The sequence below is a fragment of the Parus major genome, chromosome 1A (genome assembly GCF_001522545.3).
Source record: "Parus major isolate Abel chromosome 1A, Parus_major1.1, whole genome shotgun sequence".
In the NCBI taxonomy this organism is placed as follows: Eukaryota; Metazoa; Chordata; class Aves; order Passeriformes; family Paridae; genus Parus; species Parus major.
Window position 1 is genome coordinate 6383482 of NC_031773.1, and position 14432 is coordinate 6397913.

The 14432-nt window shown below is 43.2% G+C and overlaps 1 protein-coding gene across 3 annotated transcripts in view; it reads right to left on the reverse strand.

Moving 5' to 3' along the window:
• The window catches only part of FRMD4A (FERM domain containing 4A), a 357548-nt gene extending 344749 nt beyond the window's left edge, over window positions 1-12799 (reverse strand). Inside the window, exons 1-2 of one of the 3 annotated variants that reach the window (XM_015628212.3) lie at window positions 12692-12799; window positions 11198-11332 (exon numbers count right to left, since the gene is read on the reverse strand). In XM_015628212.3, coding sequence (XP_015483698.1) covers window positions 11198-11242 — 45 coding nt within the window. In that variant the 5' untranslated portion in view covers window positions 11243-11332; window positions 12692-12799. Of the gene's footprint in view, window positions 1-11197; window positions 11333-11430; window positions 11522-11804; window positions 11892-12691 lie in introns of those variants that run through there. The other 2 variants (XM_015628214.3, XM_015628213.1) reach the window with 2 other exon arrangements.
• Between the last annotated feature and the right edge of the window lie 1633 nt (window positions 12800-14432).

The following is a 14432-nucleotide window of genomic DNA, read 5'->3' on the forward strand; positions in this document are numbered from 1 at the left end:
GGGAAGGGAAGGGAAGGGAAGGGAAGGGAAGGGAAGGGAAGGGAAGGGAAGGGAAGGGAAGGGAAGGGAATCTCTGTTTTTCTCTATGCTCAGAATTCACTGCTGTGGTTTCTATCTCTGTTTTTTATTAAGTAGTCTTTGCCCTAGAGACAACAGCTCTTTTGATGTTACAGTTGACCTTTTGGTTTTACTCTACATAAAATTTTTCCCCTGAAGAAGGTTTCTATCTCCGCAAAATAGGAGGGGAATATAAAACAACTCTTTTCTTTTTTTCTATTCCTAGCTACAACCTGCACTGGAACCAGTGTACAAAGGTAACCAGATTTTGCATCAGCATTTTACATTTTCCCAACAAGCTCTCCTATATTAAAACATGATCCCATGGGAATAAGCCACTCCTTTTGAAAACTTGTTTTTTACTTACTCACTAGATTTCTGTAAGATTTTAGCTTAGCTATCTGCAAATTATCTTTTAATGAATCCATCTCATGGGTATTGAGGATGGTAGTGATATTTCTGTTAGGAACACGTGAGGAGGAAAATTCTCACATGGGTATTCAGGATCATACTGTATAAACAATTACAGCATTCAATGTCTGCAGAAAATCAAGAGGCAAATCAGCAGTGAATATCAATTATACATCTGCTGCATCACAGAGGCAGATGGCACTTTAATTGTACATCCAAAACATTATGGACAATTTTCCCCAACCCAGCCTCATTGAAATAGTGGCTTTAGCACCTAAAAATATCAAGAGAGGGTATGTGTGCAATGACTCATCTAAGAACTCATTTCAGTTTGAAGATAAATATTCCAGCAGTAAACCAATAACAATCTTCAAGATGCATAGCTCATATGCAGCAAACGTGCTGTCTTGATCTAGGTAAAACTTTTATTGATGAAAAGCAATGGGGTGACTGAACAGCTCACACCACTCAGCTCAGAGTGTGAAATTGTCAAAGAGTTTGAAGATCAATGAGACAAATTCTTTTGATTGCATCTGTAGAAATTGGAAATGTCATGGAGATAAGTAGAATAATATGGATTTACACTCTTTTCCCCTCATGATCCTAAGAGAAGAAAGCTCAAATCCTTCTCCCTCAGACAGGAATGGTTTCATGAAATGAAGGAAGTTTTATGGAAGTTTAACAGACTCAACAACAACTACTGACCATGGAAAATCAGTTGACACCAGCCTGCATGTGAAAGAATGACACTGACTACCCAGAGACTGTTGTGCTAATGCCCCAATACCAAAAGTGTTCTGAATGCTTACTTAATTAAAGATTATTAAAAATTAAAACTGACTCTCGTAAGAGATTACTATATTCTTCAATTTGCAAAAGCTTTGCCAATTAAGCCACCCCTGCTTTATTACAGTAAGTGATGCAGGTTTCAAATAGGATTTGTTCTTTACTCCCATCATGTACAAAACTGATGGGTTTTCCAATTTGTCTGCGTGGTTATACAGTCTTAAAATATTCAGTAACTCTGCAATCAGTTTACATTTCGTCATACAATAGCATTCATTTCCTCCTCTCTCCCCCAAATATATTCATGGTTAACCACAGCAGACACATTTTATTTGCAATGTGATCACATATGCATTTTCTTGGAAGAAGTTTAGGAAGTTAATCTTAAAACTTGTATTTGGAATGGGTAATCTGTAAACAGAGACAAACCAAACAGGAACATTCAAAACAGGATCCATGTCCAAGAAACCAAACAACTCTGAACTATGCAGCTAAGGTTTAATTCCTACTGGTGCATCAGAACTTTCACAGAAACTTCACATGGATGATTCTTTATTTAGATCTTCACATTTAAGTGGGGCATCCAAAAATCAGAAGCTCCCTAACTGATCTAAGCCCTGCCTGACCCAAGAAGTCTGTAGCACAGCTTTGATGGAAGAATTCCCACAATACAAAAACATTTGTGTTGGAACCAATGTAAGAAGCATAGTTAGTTTATTATTTCTTCCAAGACAGCGAATGATATTAGATCCAGAGGAAGAGAGCTGAAGAGAGGCATTCCATAGCAAGGGACTCTGAACAAGCAACCCTTTGCTTATATAGGGATGGTAAAGGATGGTAACAAAAGAAGTTTCTCCATTGATCAAGAGAGCAAAATAGATCTCTTCATATAATTTAACTCCTGACTCCAACCCAAAATTTTGAAGTGGGGAAATAAAGAATGGAACACTGCTAGGAACATCAGCAGATTACAAAACACCCCCATCCTTTTTCTTGTGCCATCACTGTATCTTCTGCAGTCTGTAATTTTGTCTATTTAGAGCTGAAGTGCTTCCTCACAACGTCATTAGAGCCAGCAGTCTCATAATATTGATTCAGGCACTTTGGTTTGTGCAAAATACTCACCCCACTTTAAGCACATGATTAGAGAAAACAGCATTCAAGATAAAATTGTTTAACTTTTTAAGGTAGTAAATAAGTGCTATTGTTACTAATATTTTGTTAAACCAAAGTACTTAAAAATGTTTCTTGTTATTTTTTTTTTGTTCCATTAGCACTTTGTCTTGAACAACAACAGAAAAAATGGAATTCTCAGCTACACCAGGGGAAGAAATAAATTGATCCTCACAACTGTGTTTTTTTAGTGTCAGTTTTCAGTAGCAATATTATTCTGCTGGTCTGGGGACTCTGGCCTACAGAGCAGTTTTTGGGATAGCACAAACAGAAATCTCCCTATAGCTCCTTCTTGACCTGAGAGTCAGAAGCCCTTCCAGAGATGACAAGAGAAGCGAAAAAAAGACTGGTTTACATTACAAGGTTGATTTTAGTCCATCACCAAAACCTTGGAAACGCAATCCAAAGCAGAGATATCAAGACACAAACACCAGTGGTTTCTCATTGTGCAACAAGTGCCCCATTTGCCCCACAGCCACCCACCCAGAGTCTGTGCCTTGCTGCTAAAGAAGCCAGCAAAAGGGATCTGTTGGTTTTTCACTAGGTCGTTGTCCATCCCCCTGGGACTGACAGCACAAGCCTGTGTCAATCTTTTGTGAAAGCCAACATTTCAGGCCACATAAAGCTAAATGAGCAACCTCAAACACTCCAATTAAATTATTTCTGTTTTTACAAAGGTGTGCAAACTCTAACCCCCTGAAAATGAATGTAAATGCAGACTAATTGAGAACAGCCTGAGCACCCAGATCTCTGAAATGAGACCAGAACAGGGAAAAGGGTTCTTGAAAAGCTCATGCCAAGTCTTTTCTGCTACAATAGCTTATATAGCAGCAGTAATAATGACCTTCACTAGACATTTCCTTGAGTACTAACGACCTGGGGTTAATGGCCCGAGGCATAGTTTTATGCAGTCAACTATTGCAGCCAGCAATTAATTACCAGGAAATACAATGTGCTCTGACCACAACGGCTCAATTAGCCTCATATTATTAAAAAATGAAAAACTTGTCAATTTTATTTACTGTGAAGGTGTCCTGGATTTTATTTTAGTATATTAGACTAAAAAACCCCTTGAACCTATATTAAGCCAAACATATGTTCTACAACACTCCTCCATTAACTTTGCACAAATTACGGGGAGCCAAAGCCGAGAGTCTTGCAACACAAGATTATCACAGCCCACAGACAGAAAAATATTGTGGAGCAAGGCTCTGTGTGAATTCTGATTCTGTGCTAGAAAAGCCTCCCTACAAATAATTTCTCTGGTGGTTGTAAATGGATTGAGAGAAGGGAGAACAATGAGGGACACACTGCAGAGAACATCCCTCCACTGGCAAGAGGTGGGCAGTGTGTGCTGGAGTAAGGACAGGAAGGGGAAGGGCTATCCTGCTTTTAGCAAATTTTGAGGTGCCCCAATATCCATGCAACAGATTTACAAAGATATTGGGGTAGATTATTTTTGCACACAGGTTTGTGCTCTCCCAGTTTATGTTCATTTATTAAATTTTATTTTTTCAGTAAGGCTTTTGCAAAATGACCTGAGAACCATACACTGTGGGGTCAAGTGCCATTGTTCCTGGTCAGTTGTTTGTATTTCAGCAATATCACTAGGTTTTTGGGGACCTGAAAAGATAAGGCCAGGCACTAGAGCCAGCTCTAGGAGTTGCTGGCTTTAATTTGGGAATTACCATCTGAAATCCCATGAAGGATGCAAAAAGCTGATCAGATTGTGTCTGTAGATCCATTCCTCTAAGTATGTTTCTGGCATTGACTGTGGCTTTTGTTTCCATGAAATACAGACACTCTGTGGGTGTTTTTGTGCCTGGGATGCTTCTCAAGGACCATTGGACCATTGGTATCTCAGTGCCCTCCATCAAGACTTGGTCTCAGGCATTGCTGCTGGACAAGTGCATGCTAAAAGGGCTCAGAGCAGGACTCCCCAGTATGATAAGACCCTTCAAAAAAGCAAGCAGAAACTTTGATCACATGCTTTGAGAGCTGCAGTTTCAGGCCAGCATAAGAATTCTTTTAAACAAGAAAATTTGTATCTCTTGAAATGGATGATGGGTTCAGCCTAGTTTAATCCTCAGTGCCATTAAAACCTCTTTGTGAAATGGCTGATTCCAGTGCACTTCTGCACGTTTCTGTGCTTGGTGATAGTTAAAAGCAGAAAGAATTAAGACATGTGAGGGCAAAATGTGTGTCTGTCTGGAGGAGCTCAGGAAGGTGCTCACCCAAGGCTTTCCAGTGTGGAAACATTCCCTGGCAGCCTATGTGGTGGTTTTGAAGAGCTGGGAACAGTGTGCTGGCTGGTCAAAGCCCAAACCTCCATACAGTCTCTCTGACTGAACCCTCCAACCAGATTTTGGTGGGGGGTCAGCCACCAGCTGTGGTGGATTTTGTTTTCAGAAGGCACACGACACAAAGCAGCCCTTGCTGGTGCTGGCAGAACCAGCCACCAGAGCACAGCAGCTTTAGGTGCCACATCCCAAAAACCTGCATTTTCATGGCATGTACTGAGGAAGGCATGTGGGACTTCCATACATCTCTGAGCCCTGATGTGCTAACCACATTAGCCTGTCAGCAGGCTGGATCATTGCCATGCTGAGAAATTATGAGTACAGTAATTACAGAAGTGTGACATTCGTAACCAGAAGATGCAGAATGGGAATAATTGCAATTGTCCAATGTCACAAGTCCTTCTCATGTATTAATAGTTATCTGTAACCTTGCATCTTTATTAGGGCAATTATAGCATTTTTAACATTTTATTTTAGTTTAGGGATATCAGTCAAGTTTTTCAATGCATTTTATTTTTGAAAAAACAAAGTGATAGGATTCCTTTCTATATTGTCAAAAGGAGTTGACTTATTCAGAGATTTTTTCAACTTGTTAGTATGTTACTTTTCTTCTAATTGTAGAAGTGCTCCAATTAATCATAATGATCATTTACTCAAGTGCCCACTGATTCTCTTCTACAAATAGCAATGCTTTATAGCACTGGGAAAAAAAAATAAAATCAATGGCCACATCTCTGATGAGATAATTTTATCAGTCATTCAGAATTAACAGATAGAACACAAAGCAAAAACCATATACATAATAAAAAAAGAGATAAACCAGTAATCTCTGAGTCCATTTTTAAGGCATAGTAATAAATGTGAGAATTCAGATGTGCAAACATTATGGTCGGCTTCTTCAACGGCATGCTCAAGCAGAGGGACAGGGAAAAGAAAATTGATGGCATGCACTAGAGCAGAATCAAAGGATAACAATTTTATAGTCGTGCAGCTCAGATGGCTAAAAGGTGACATCCACCACAGGGAAGCCAAGAGTAATCCCAGGGAGTGTTTAATCTCATTTAGCTGCATTAAATCACTGTGTTTGAAGACTTATTGCAAGTTTACAAAGGCAAATAGTGAAGTTCAGAAATAATTCAGTGCTACAGGGGAAATTACCAACAAGAAACGGCTAAATTCCCAGTCCACAGTAGCATGCGGCCACACAGCACCGAGCAGGATTTTGCTGCTCTCATCCCATCCTCTAAAAGAGCAACCAGCACAGCTCAGCTACTGCTGCTCGTGAAGCCCATTAGCAAATTACTGCCTGGCTGGAGCAAGGACAGAGCCAGGAGGAAGGGAGATTCCTGCCAGCACAGATCCTCCCCAGCGACCTCCGGGTGCCGTGGTACATTATCATCTCCCACCCAGACCTTCTGGCAAGGCTGCGGGTGGAGCCTGCACACCTGCACACTGAAATATCTGTGAAAGTAGCACGGAGAGGGCTCCATAATCACCTCCCCTTGCTGTGCAAGCCTCCCCACAGACCTCATTTTGGGCATGAAGCTGAAGAGGGCCAGATGTCAGCGGCGCAGCAGGGTCCTGGGGGAAGGCGTTATTCCTTCCCAAGCAATGCTGCTCACACCCAGAGCGGTGTGCAGCGGTCACACACTGCTGGCACGTCACCCTGCCTCAGCATCACCTGAGAGCTGCATTCACCCCCTCGCCACGCCACGGCAGGCAATGAGTGGGCTCTGTTTCCGTGGAAAGAGCGTGCCAAGCATCGACCTTCCAGGGCAGTGTGGTCTGTAGATGAGGCTGCAGAGAGGAGGTTTGAATGTGGAGGGCTTTTGCACACTGTCAACGCAGAAATAATTTAAGCCTGAGATGAGAGAGGCAGAAAATGACCTCATCCTTCCACTGTAACCTTGCTGCTCCCAAAGGTTTTAATACGATCCTCCAAGCTGAGCTGTGCTGCTGCAATCTGTCTAGAGGTTTGAGGGGGACAGAGCACAGCTTTATGGGGGAGGGGGAAGTCCTAGGTCTAAATGGGGCTTGGAAGCTCTCTATCAATTTTAATTACCAAATTTCTCTTCACAAGGGCAGACTTAAGATATAAAATGTAGCAGTTAAACATATTAAATCATTTATGGAATATCTGGAATGTTGTCAAGTCCAACACCTTAGTAGTCAATCAAACTGGGCATGGCCCTCATAGAGTTTAGTAAGGATACAGTTAAATCTTGGAGTGTGTTTTAAGAGCAATTCTGTAGAGCTCAGTGCTACACTCCAGAAAAAATTATCAGATCAAGGAGGATCACATTGTTTTGAGGATTCGAGTGTAGCTTTGTTTGAGGGATGGAAGGATGACTCAGGAGAGCCCTCCTAAAAGGGAAGACTGGAATCACATCAGAAATCTGGGATTTCCAGTGGACAATGACACTCAGATGCCAGTTACTTCTCATGCAGCTTAGAAACAGAGCAGTTTTCACATCCTTCTGTTGCAGGTGCCTGCCTCCCAGTAGAACAAGGAAACACCAAGGTCAGCAGCCTCAATACAGCACTGGCCACCCAATTTCTCCCTCTTCACCCTGGGTATTGTGAACCCCACAGACTGAGTTAAGGCTCCAAATTCCCTGCTGGCCTTTTTCTCCTTGAACTATAGAGGTAACCAAGTCCCATGTAATGAAGCTCACTTAGGAAATCTCACATGCACCTCTATTCCCACCTCAGCTTGGATGTAACAAAGACCCAAAATAATGAATTTCACCACATGAAAGCATCACACAAACCCCTGAAATTAATGATGCTCTGCCAAACACAAGCAGTTACCATTAATTTACAAGTGTATTTATTTTCTAATGTTATATTGTTATTTCTTCAAGGAAAGTATTTTTATATTCAGATCAAAAAGATTAAAACTGGATTATAAACAGGGAAAAACTTCATCTTGATGGAGAGTGTGAGAGCAGCTAGCTGAAGCTAGAAGCTGGAGCTTTACTGCAAACAGAGAACCGTGCTTCTCTTCCTCACCATTTTAAGATCATTTTAGATCATTAATTGGTAAACACTGAGCTATATATGTTGCTCATTGGAACCTCTGTTGTCACTTAACACTGATTAATTAGTGTTACTGTTATGACCTGGAATAGTTTGAAAGTCAAGGCCCTAAGATGTATTTTCACGAGATGCAGTAATGCTGTCTCAGGAGACACCAGGTATCGTAACTTATTGTGCTGTTAAAATATGTGCAATCAATATGTCTACAGCTTTAAAATTTTACAATACACTAATAAGATGGACATAAAAACCTATTGGTAACACTCTCATCAGTATTAATGATCTTAACACAGCAGGTGTTATCAGTCCTAACAAGTATTTGCTATTTCATGCTTAGATGCTCCCCTCTCTTGATTCACAGAAGCTGAGGAAGCTCTGTTTTAATGATTTGATAATGCTACAGGCAGAGTCACTTTGGGCACAGTTCTGCCCAATTTCCTTCATGCTGAACCAGGCAAAATCCCTCATCTCCTGTGATTTCTGGAGGAAGGTAGAGGTAGGAGTTCAGCAGACCAGGCACATCCCAGAGTCATTCATAGTACAAGATATTTACCAGAGTGGACAAGTTGCAGTTACATTTGCAGACTGCAGTCTTTGTATGAAAATAAAAAAAAATCTTTATTTTAGGAAAATATATGTTTAAAACCGAAATTCTCCTTCATTGTGCCTTTTCCCTGGTCTAGGAGAAAAAAAAAGAAGAAATAATCACTATAAATGGGGGAAAAAACACCCCAGAGTATTGAACTGGCTAGAAAACAATATAAATAATAATAAAAAAATCAATTCACATTAATTAATTATGTAGCCAATATTTTTTTTTTTACTAAAGAAAAGTGGGATCTGCCCACCTAAGACTGCAGGTGTAATGAGATAATGGCTGCACAAGAAATGTGCCACTGGGAACAGCTCTGGGCCACACCAACACCTTGTCCTGGGTAGCATTTAGTGGTCACAGGTAAGTCATGAGCTGTCAGCATGGCTGGCACCCTGAAGTGCCACCTGGTCCCATGAGCAGCTCTCTGCTGGGGCTAGATATCCATGTCCTGTGAATGGTCCTTCCATAGGAAAGAAACCCCAGACTCCAGAGATGTCCATCTTTCTTCATTGACCAGAAGTAATTTCGGGATGAGCAAACTCCTGATTTGGATCACTCACTCAGTGCATCAAATTCCAGGAAAAGCAATTAATGGCTCTGTACCTTGGTTTCTCTATTTGCAGCATGAAGTGCTCTGAGGTACCCCATTGAGAAGGGGATATTTTCAGACTATGATGCAGCGCTGCCAAATGCTGCTGCTGATTATGTGTCATGAAAAGTGGATGGCTGGATGCACATTCTGCATCCTATTGCAGGGGAAATGCAGCACTGAAATACTTCTCAGTGCTAAAAGAAAGCTCTCTCACTGAAGAATTCTCACTGAAGTATTAAAATCTACTTCTGTGGACTTCCCAAAGACATCTAATCTTTGAATCTCTGGAGGGTGGCAGTTTTAGAAGAGATGCCATTATAGCTGCTAATTGTGGGATGAATTATGCAAGAATTTATTATTGATTCAAGGGTAGCCTGCTCAGGCATGCAATCAGAGCCAAGGCAGAGCAGAGGGGAAAGGATGAGGTTTCTATACTTAACTAATTAAGCTGATTCACAACCCAAGAAAAACCCAAGGAGAAAGAAGCAGTTTGCAAAATGGAGCATTTTCCGTAGCAAATCACCTTTTCCACACCCATAACCAACATTAGTACCAGACCATCCCGGAGCAGAGCCCAGGATGTCTGTTCATTGTTCCATGAACCCATTCTCAACCCAGAAATACATCTCCACCCCTACCAGCCCCCAGCCATCCACAGGGTCAAAGGCAGGAACCCCTTTGTCTCTGGACCCCCAACCCAGCCTATCCACGTGGGTCTGTGCCCAAGGTGAAGAGACCCAAGGAGTTCTGGTTACAGGCCAGAGCTGTAGACACACCTGAAAATAACAACTGGGGCAAGGCCACATAGCCACAGAAAGCCACATTTTAGAAGAGAAAATTTGCTGACAGCTTGGCACTGCACTGAAGTTTGACAAGGTCTGTTCAAGGAGTACAGAGATTGAGGAAAGAAAGGTTTAACTGAAGAATTCAGAGGGTACTGAAACTAAAAGCATTCAGAACCCAAACAATGACACAGGGTTTATGGACACTCATCAATTTATTTTTGAAAGAGAAATTAGAAAGAGGTCATTTAAAAAGCCAGGAAGGCCGGAGGTAAGCAAGAGGAAATAAAATGAGCTTGCACAGCAAGTCAGTCACTGACAAATATAAAACAAACCATGCGGAGGTTTAATAGCATGTTTAGCATTTTGAGTAATGGACATAAAATTTGCTTTCCTCAACTTGACCTTTGTTAACAACCTTAGGGCTCTCATCCTGCAGCATTCCCTTTACTAAACTCATCATGTCTCTGAGTGCTAGAGACCATTTCCTAATGCAATCAGAAGAGATCAGTAGTAATGACAATAATTATATAAATATGTATATAATGCCTATGTATCTATGCATTCTCACGCACATGTGCACATACACATGCTACTGATAACAACTCTCCAGTGGAAATGTTGCAGTGACATTTAGGCAGAAAAACATCCAGCTGAGATCTTACACTAAAACCATCTCTCATGCTGCTGCACAGAAAATGGCAACAGAAGTACCAGGGAGGGGAAAAAAAAAAAAAATCAGTAAAGCTAAGCAACTCTCTAATACCCCACCAAAAGGGTTTATTTTAATTGCAGCAGGACACTGGCATGTTTCTAGAGTTAGCCACGTGTTGTGCTAAATAATCTTCTTTAAAATATAAATATGCAGAACTTTCAGAAGTAGGTCAGTGGCTCAACATGTTGTAGCAAATAGCTCGGATAAATACCAGTCATTACCCTGTGGTCTGCAGTCAGTAGGAGACCTGACACACTCTGCAGCAAGTCGAATGGTGCTTCACTGCATTAGAGGACCATGCTCCAAGTGATACCACAGCAGAGTGTGGTCACAGCTGAAAACATGCCTCCCAACCAGCAGAGAAATCAAGCTCTCCCTCTCATCTTTTAAGTTGTCTCACAATCAGCAAGGGCAAAAGCAGGAGGACGTGAGAATTCAAGACACAGAATTAATGAACAGAATTAAATCTGCTGCTCAGGATAAACCCCGAACGCAAGTGCCAGCTCTGCCGGAAAGGTGACTTCACAATCCTGCCCTGAGCATCGGTGCAGATGTGCTAAAACCCATCGTGGGAGGAATTGCCTCCATGCAAGCCCCAGATGAGCATTTTGCAAAGTTCCCTGGGACCTCTAAAAGCCAAGCACTGGCTCACACAAAATCCTCCTGTGGATTTGGAGCCCTGAATCCATGCGGAGCAGCTCCCCTCGCCCACCCCCCTTTCCCAAATGGATTTCAGCAAGCACTTACCATCAGCAAGCTCAGAGCAGATTCGGGAGCACGCTGCACAGCCATCTCCTCTCTTCCCACATACAAATCCTCCCCACGACTTGGTCAGCCCTCGGCCCTCCGTCACAGCAAAGCATCCACAGAGCCCACAGCTCACTGCAGGGAGAGAAACCCCAAATCAGGGTCGGAGAGCATTTGCAAGAGGAGGAGAGGATGGATGAGGGGGTGGGGAGGAGAGGAGGGAAGGAAATAACCTTCACAGCCAGGGAAAGAAGCTTAAGCTAGGCCAAATTTTACACTAGAGAGAAGAGGAAAATGAAACAGAGAGCCGGCTGGAGAAACAAGATATCGGGAACTGCAGGATATTTAAAGCTCAGGCGCACGCCACCACAGAAAGCAGCAGCAGCAGCATAGGACATGTATCAAACACCTACATGACAGGTTTGGTCCACGCCGCTCTCCCCCTGCCCCAGCTCGCAGACTGTAATTAATTATTCTTAATTGCCACGGTCCTTACTCCACCTAAATAAATCCTAGGTAGCAGAGAAGTGCCGTGCCCCTGACTCTGCATCTTCCTCCCTGCCCTGGTGATGCTAGCGCAGAAACAACGTCAAATATCGCCACGTACCGCTCCCAACAGGGTCAATCAAACCTCTTCTGTCTTCTCGCAAAGCCCTGCTCGGCAGAGCAGACGCCTGCATAACACAGACACGAGCAGCGAGAGCAGCCAGAGCCAGGAAGCACCCGGTGCTCACTTGAGAGCAACAATTACCTTTATCATATTCGAGCGAGAGCTGGGTTACTCACTGACCCTTTTCACCTTACCCCCCCTTCGCCCTCCCTACCAAAGCAAGTCTCTTCCCTCCTCCTCCTCCTCCTCCCCCCCTCCAAATGGACGGAGCTCCCCACGGAGCTAACACAGTTCCCGGGAAGATGTGATTACACAGGCTGTTGTGTTCTGGCAGTGCTCGGGCTGCCGGTCCCGCCTGGCAAGGGCAGCCCCCCCGAGCCCTGCCCGGCAGAGCCGCGGCCCCACCGCGCTCCTGCGCCCCGCGGGACAGCGGGGCCGCCCAAGGCGCCCGGACAAATCAGCCCTGAAAATAAACCCCTTCTTTAAACGTTAGGTGTACACGGAAGATGGCTCTTGAAAGCTTTTAAAAATGAGCATTCCTGGTAGGAAGGCCGGTCCCCTAAAGCAGGTGTGCCCTGACAGATCTGTCAGACCCCTGTTTTGCGGGGTTCAGAAGCCTCCTGAATTTCGGTGTGTCAACACTCATATCACCCCTCTGAAAAAGCAGAATTTTGGCTTCATTTCCTAAAATGTTAGGCTCCATCTAATGACAATGTCTGTTCATCTTCCAACTCCCACGTGCACACTCCCCTCCCTCCCCCCGTGATTTTGGAACCCAATTAAAAGTTTCAGACAAATTCAGCCAGAGTTGAATTCTCTGACACATGTCATTCCTGCAACTTTTATAGAAATTGGCACCAGGATAGAAAAGAGAATCAAATTACTGTCTCCATGAAGGCAGCAGAAATCCTTCCTTGTGTTCTGGAAGTTACATCTGGCAGGTCAGCTCTGGCATGTACAGCTCTGGAGTCTGCCCAGGCTCTCCTGGTCACCTTTCACTCTGTTTTAGCAAAGGGAGCACAGTGGCCTGGCTGATTGCAGACTCTGCCCTAGGAAGGTCATCTAGGATATCTGTGGCATAGCCACACCTCCCCCTTCCTATGGGCATGTGACAAGTAGGGAAACTTGGTTTGTTGCATTTAAATCCACAGATCAGTGAAATCTACTCCCCTCCCCACAAGAGCACCAGGCCTGGGTGGTGATGGCAAGGGCATCCCTCTCCCAGCATGTTTTCCACCAAGAGGTGTGGAAGGGGGAAGCCACTCGAGCACAAAGGGGTCATCTCTCACGAGGTGGTGTAAACTCACTCACATGGACACATAAGACAGCATTTCAGCATTTTCTGGGATTCTTTCTCCTTGGTTTTGGGTCACAGATATCAACATTCGATGAAAGTCCCTTGTCCTATACCTGGAGGTGGCATTTAGTGATTTCTTTCTGAGACCTTTTTCCCTGCGGTGAATGGAGCTCCTGTGATCACACATGTGCCAGCAGCTATACTTGTCATCACTCCTTGTGTGTAAATCATCTCCACCAAGAGAGGACAGGGGCCCAGCTTCCTTAGATCCACAAAGGTACCCAAGCATCAGCAAGCTCTCTCCTTCAGCCAGTTGCTTCAACCCACCAAAGAGCTGAGACAGTTTGAAGGCGTTTTTTAATCACGGGGCCCATTGTGGCTGTCTGCAGTGGGTCACCCTTTCCTCACAAACATCTGAAACTACAAGCTGTCACACAATGTGATCTGCTCCTGCTCTCCTAAGAGATTTGTCTTCATCCCTGAAGACAAACAGCTTGTTGGCTGTTACAAGGAGTGGAGAAATAAGCTATTTAAATGTCTCTTGAAAGGGGAAAATATGCATAATAAAAGATTAAGGTAAGTTTTAAAATACATCTCAAAATGTCTCAAGGCATCAGATTATAAAATATGTAACTAAATCTATATTAACAGCACCATGACAAATGTCCCAAGGCTATTGCATTTTCCCCCTACACTAACCCAGTCTGAAGTTCTGTAAGGAGGGAACTGCAGGAATGATGTGTTCAGTAGTTCTCAAGCTTGACAAGTGAGGTTTCTCCTTTGCCAAGAGATTTTAAGGAAACAGCCTATTCCTGCATTTTTGGACTCTAAGTTAAGAGTCTCAGCTAAAATGAAGAATCTGGAAGTGTGGATGGTTCTTCCGTCTCTACCTCCTGAATTCACTCCACAGTTGAGCAGGGTAAAATTTGTCAAACACCAGGAGCTAGTTATGATTTGTGGTGTCCTTGAGAAAATTCTAGGTTTTTCCTGAGCTCTGCAAGTCTCAGAGTAATGATCATCTGTAGGGAGCCATCTGAGTACAAGTATATGATCTATGGCTTCAAGGTATGTTTGCAAACTTACCTACGGCTTAGCCATTTTCTACTATTTACGTGAATAAATTTTGCAACACAAGAGGAAAAACGTAGATCATTATTCACTGCAGGTTGTCAAGAGACAAGAAGAAAAAAAAATTAAAGGAACTTGTTGGATAGACAGGTAAAACTACAGACTCGTGGCTTTGTTTCAAGGCCTAAAACTATGACATTGAGGCCACCCCTCGAGTGGGTCCCTCTGTTCAAGGAGGACACTGAGGTGCTGCAGGGGAT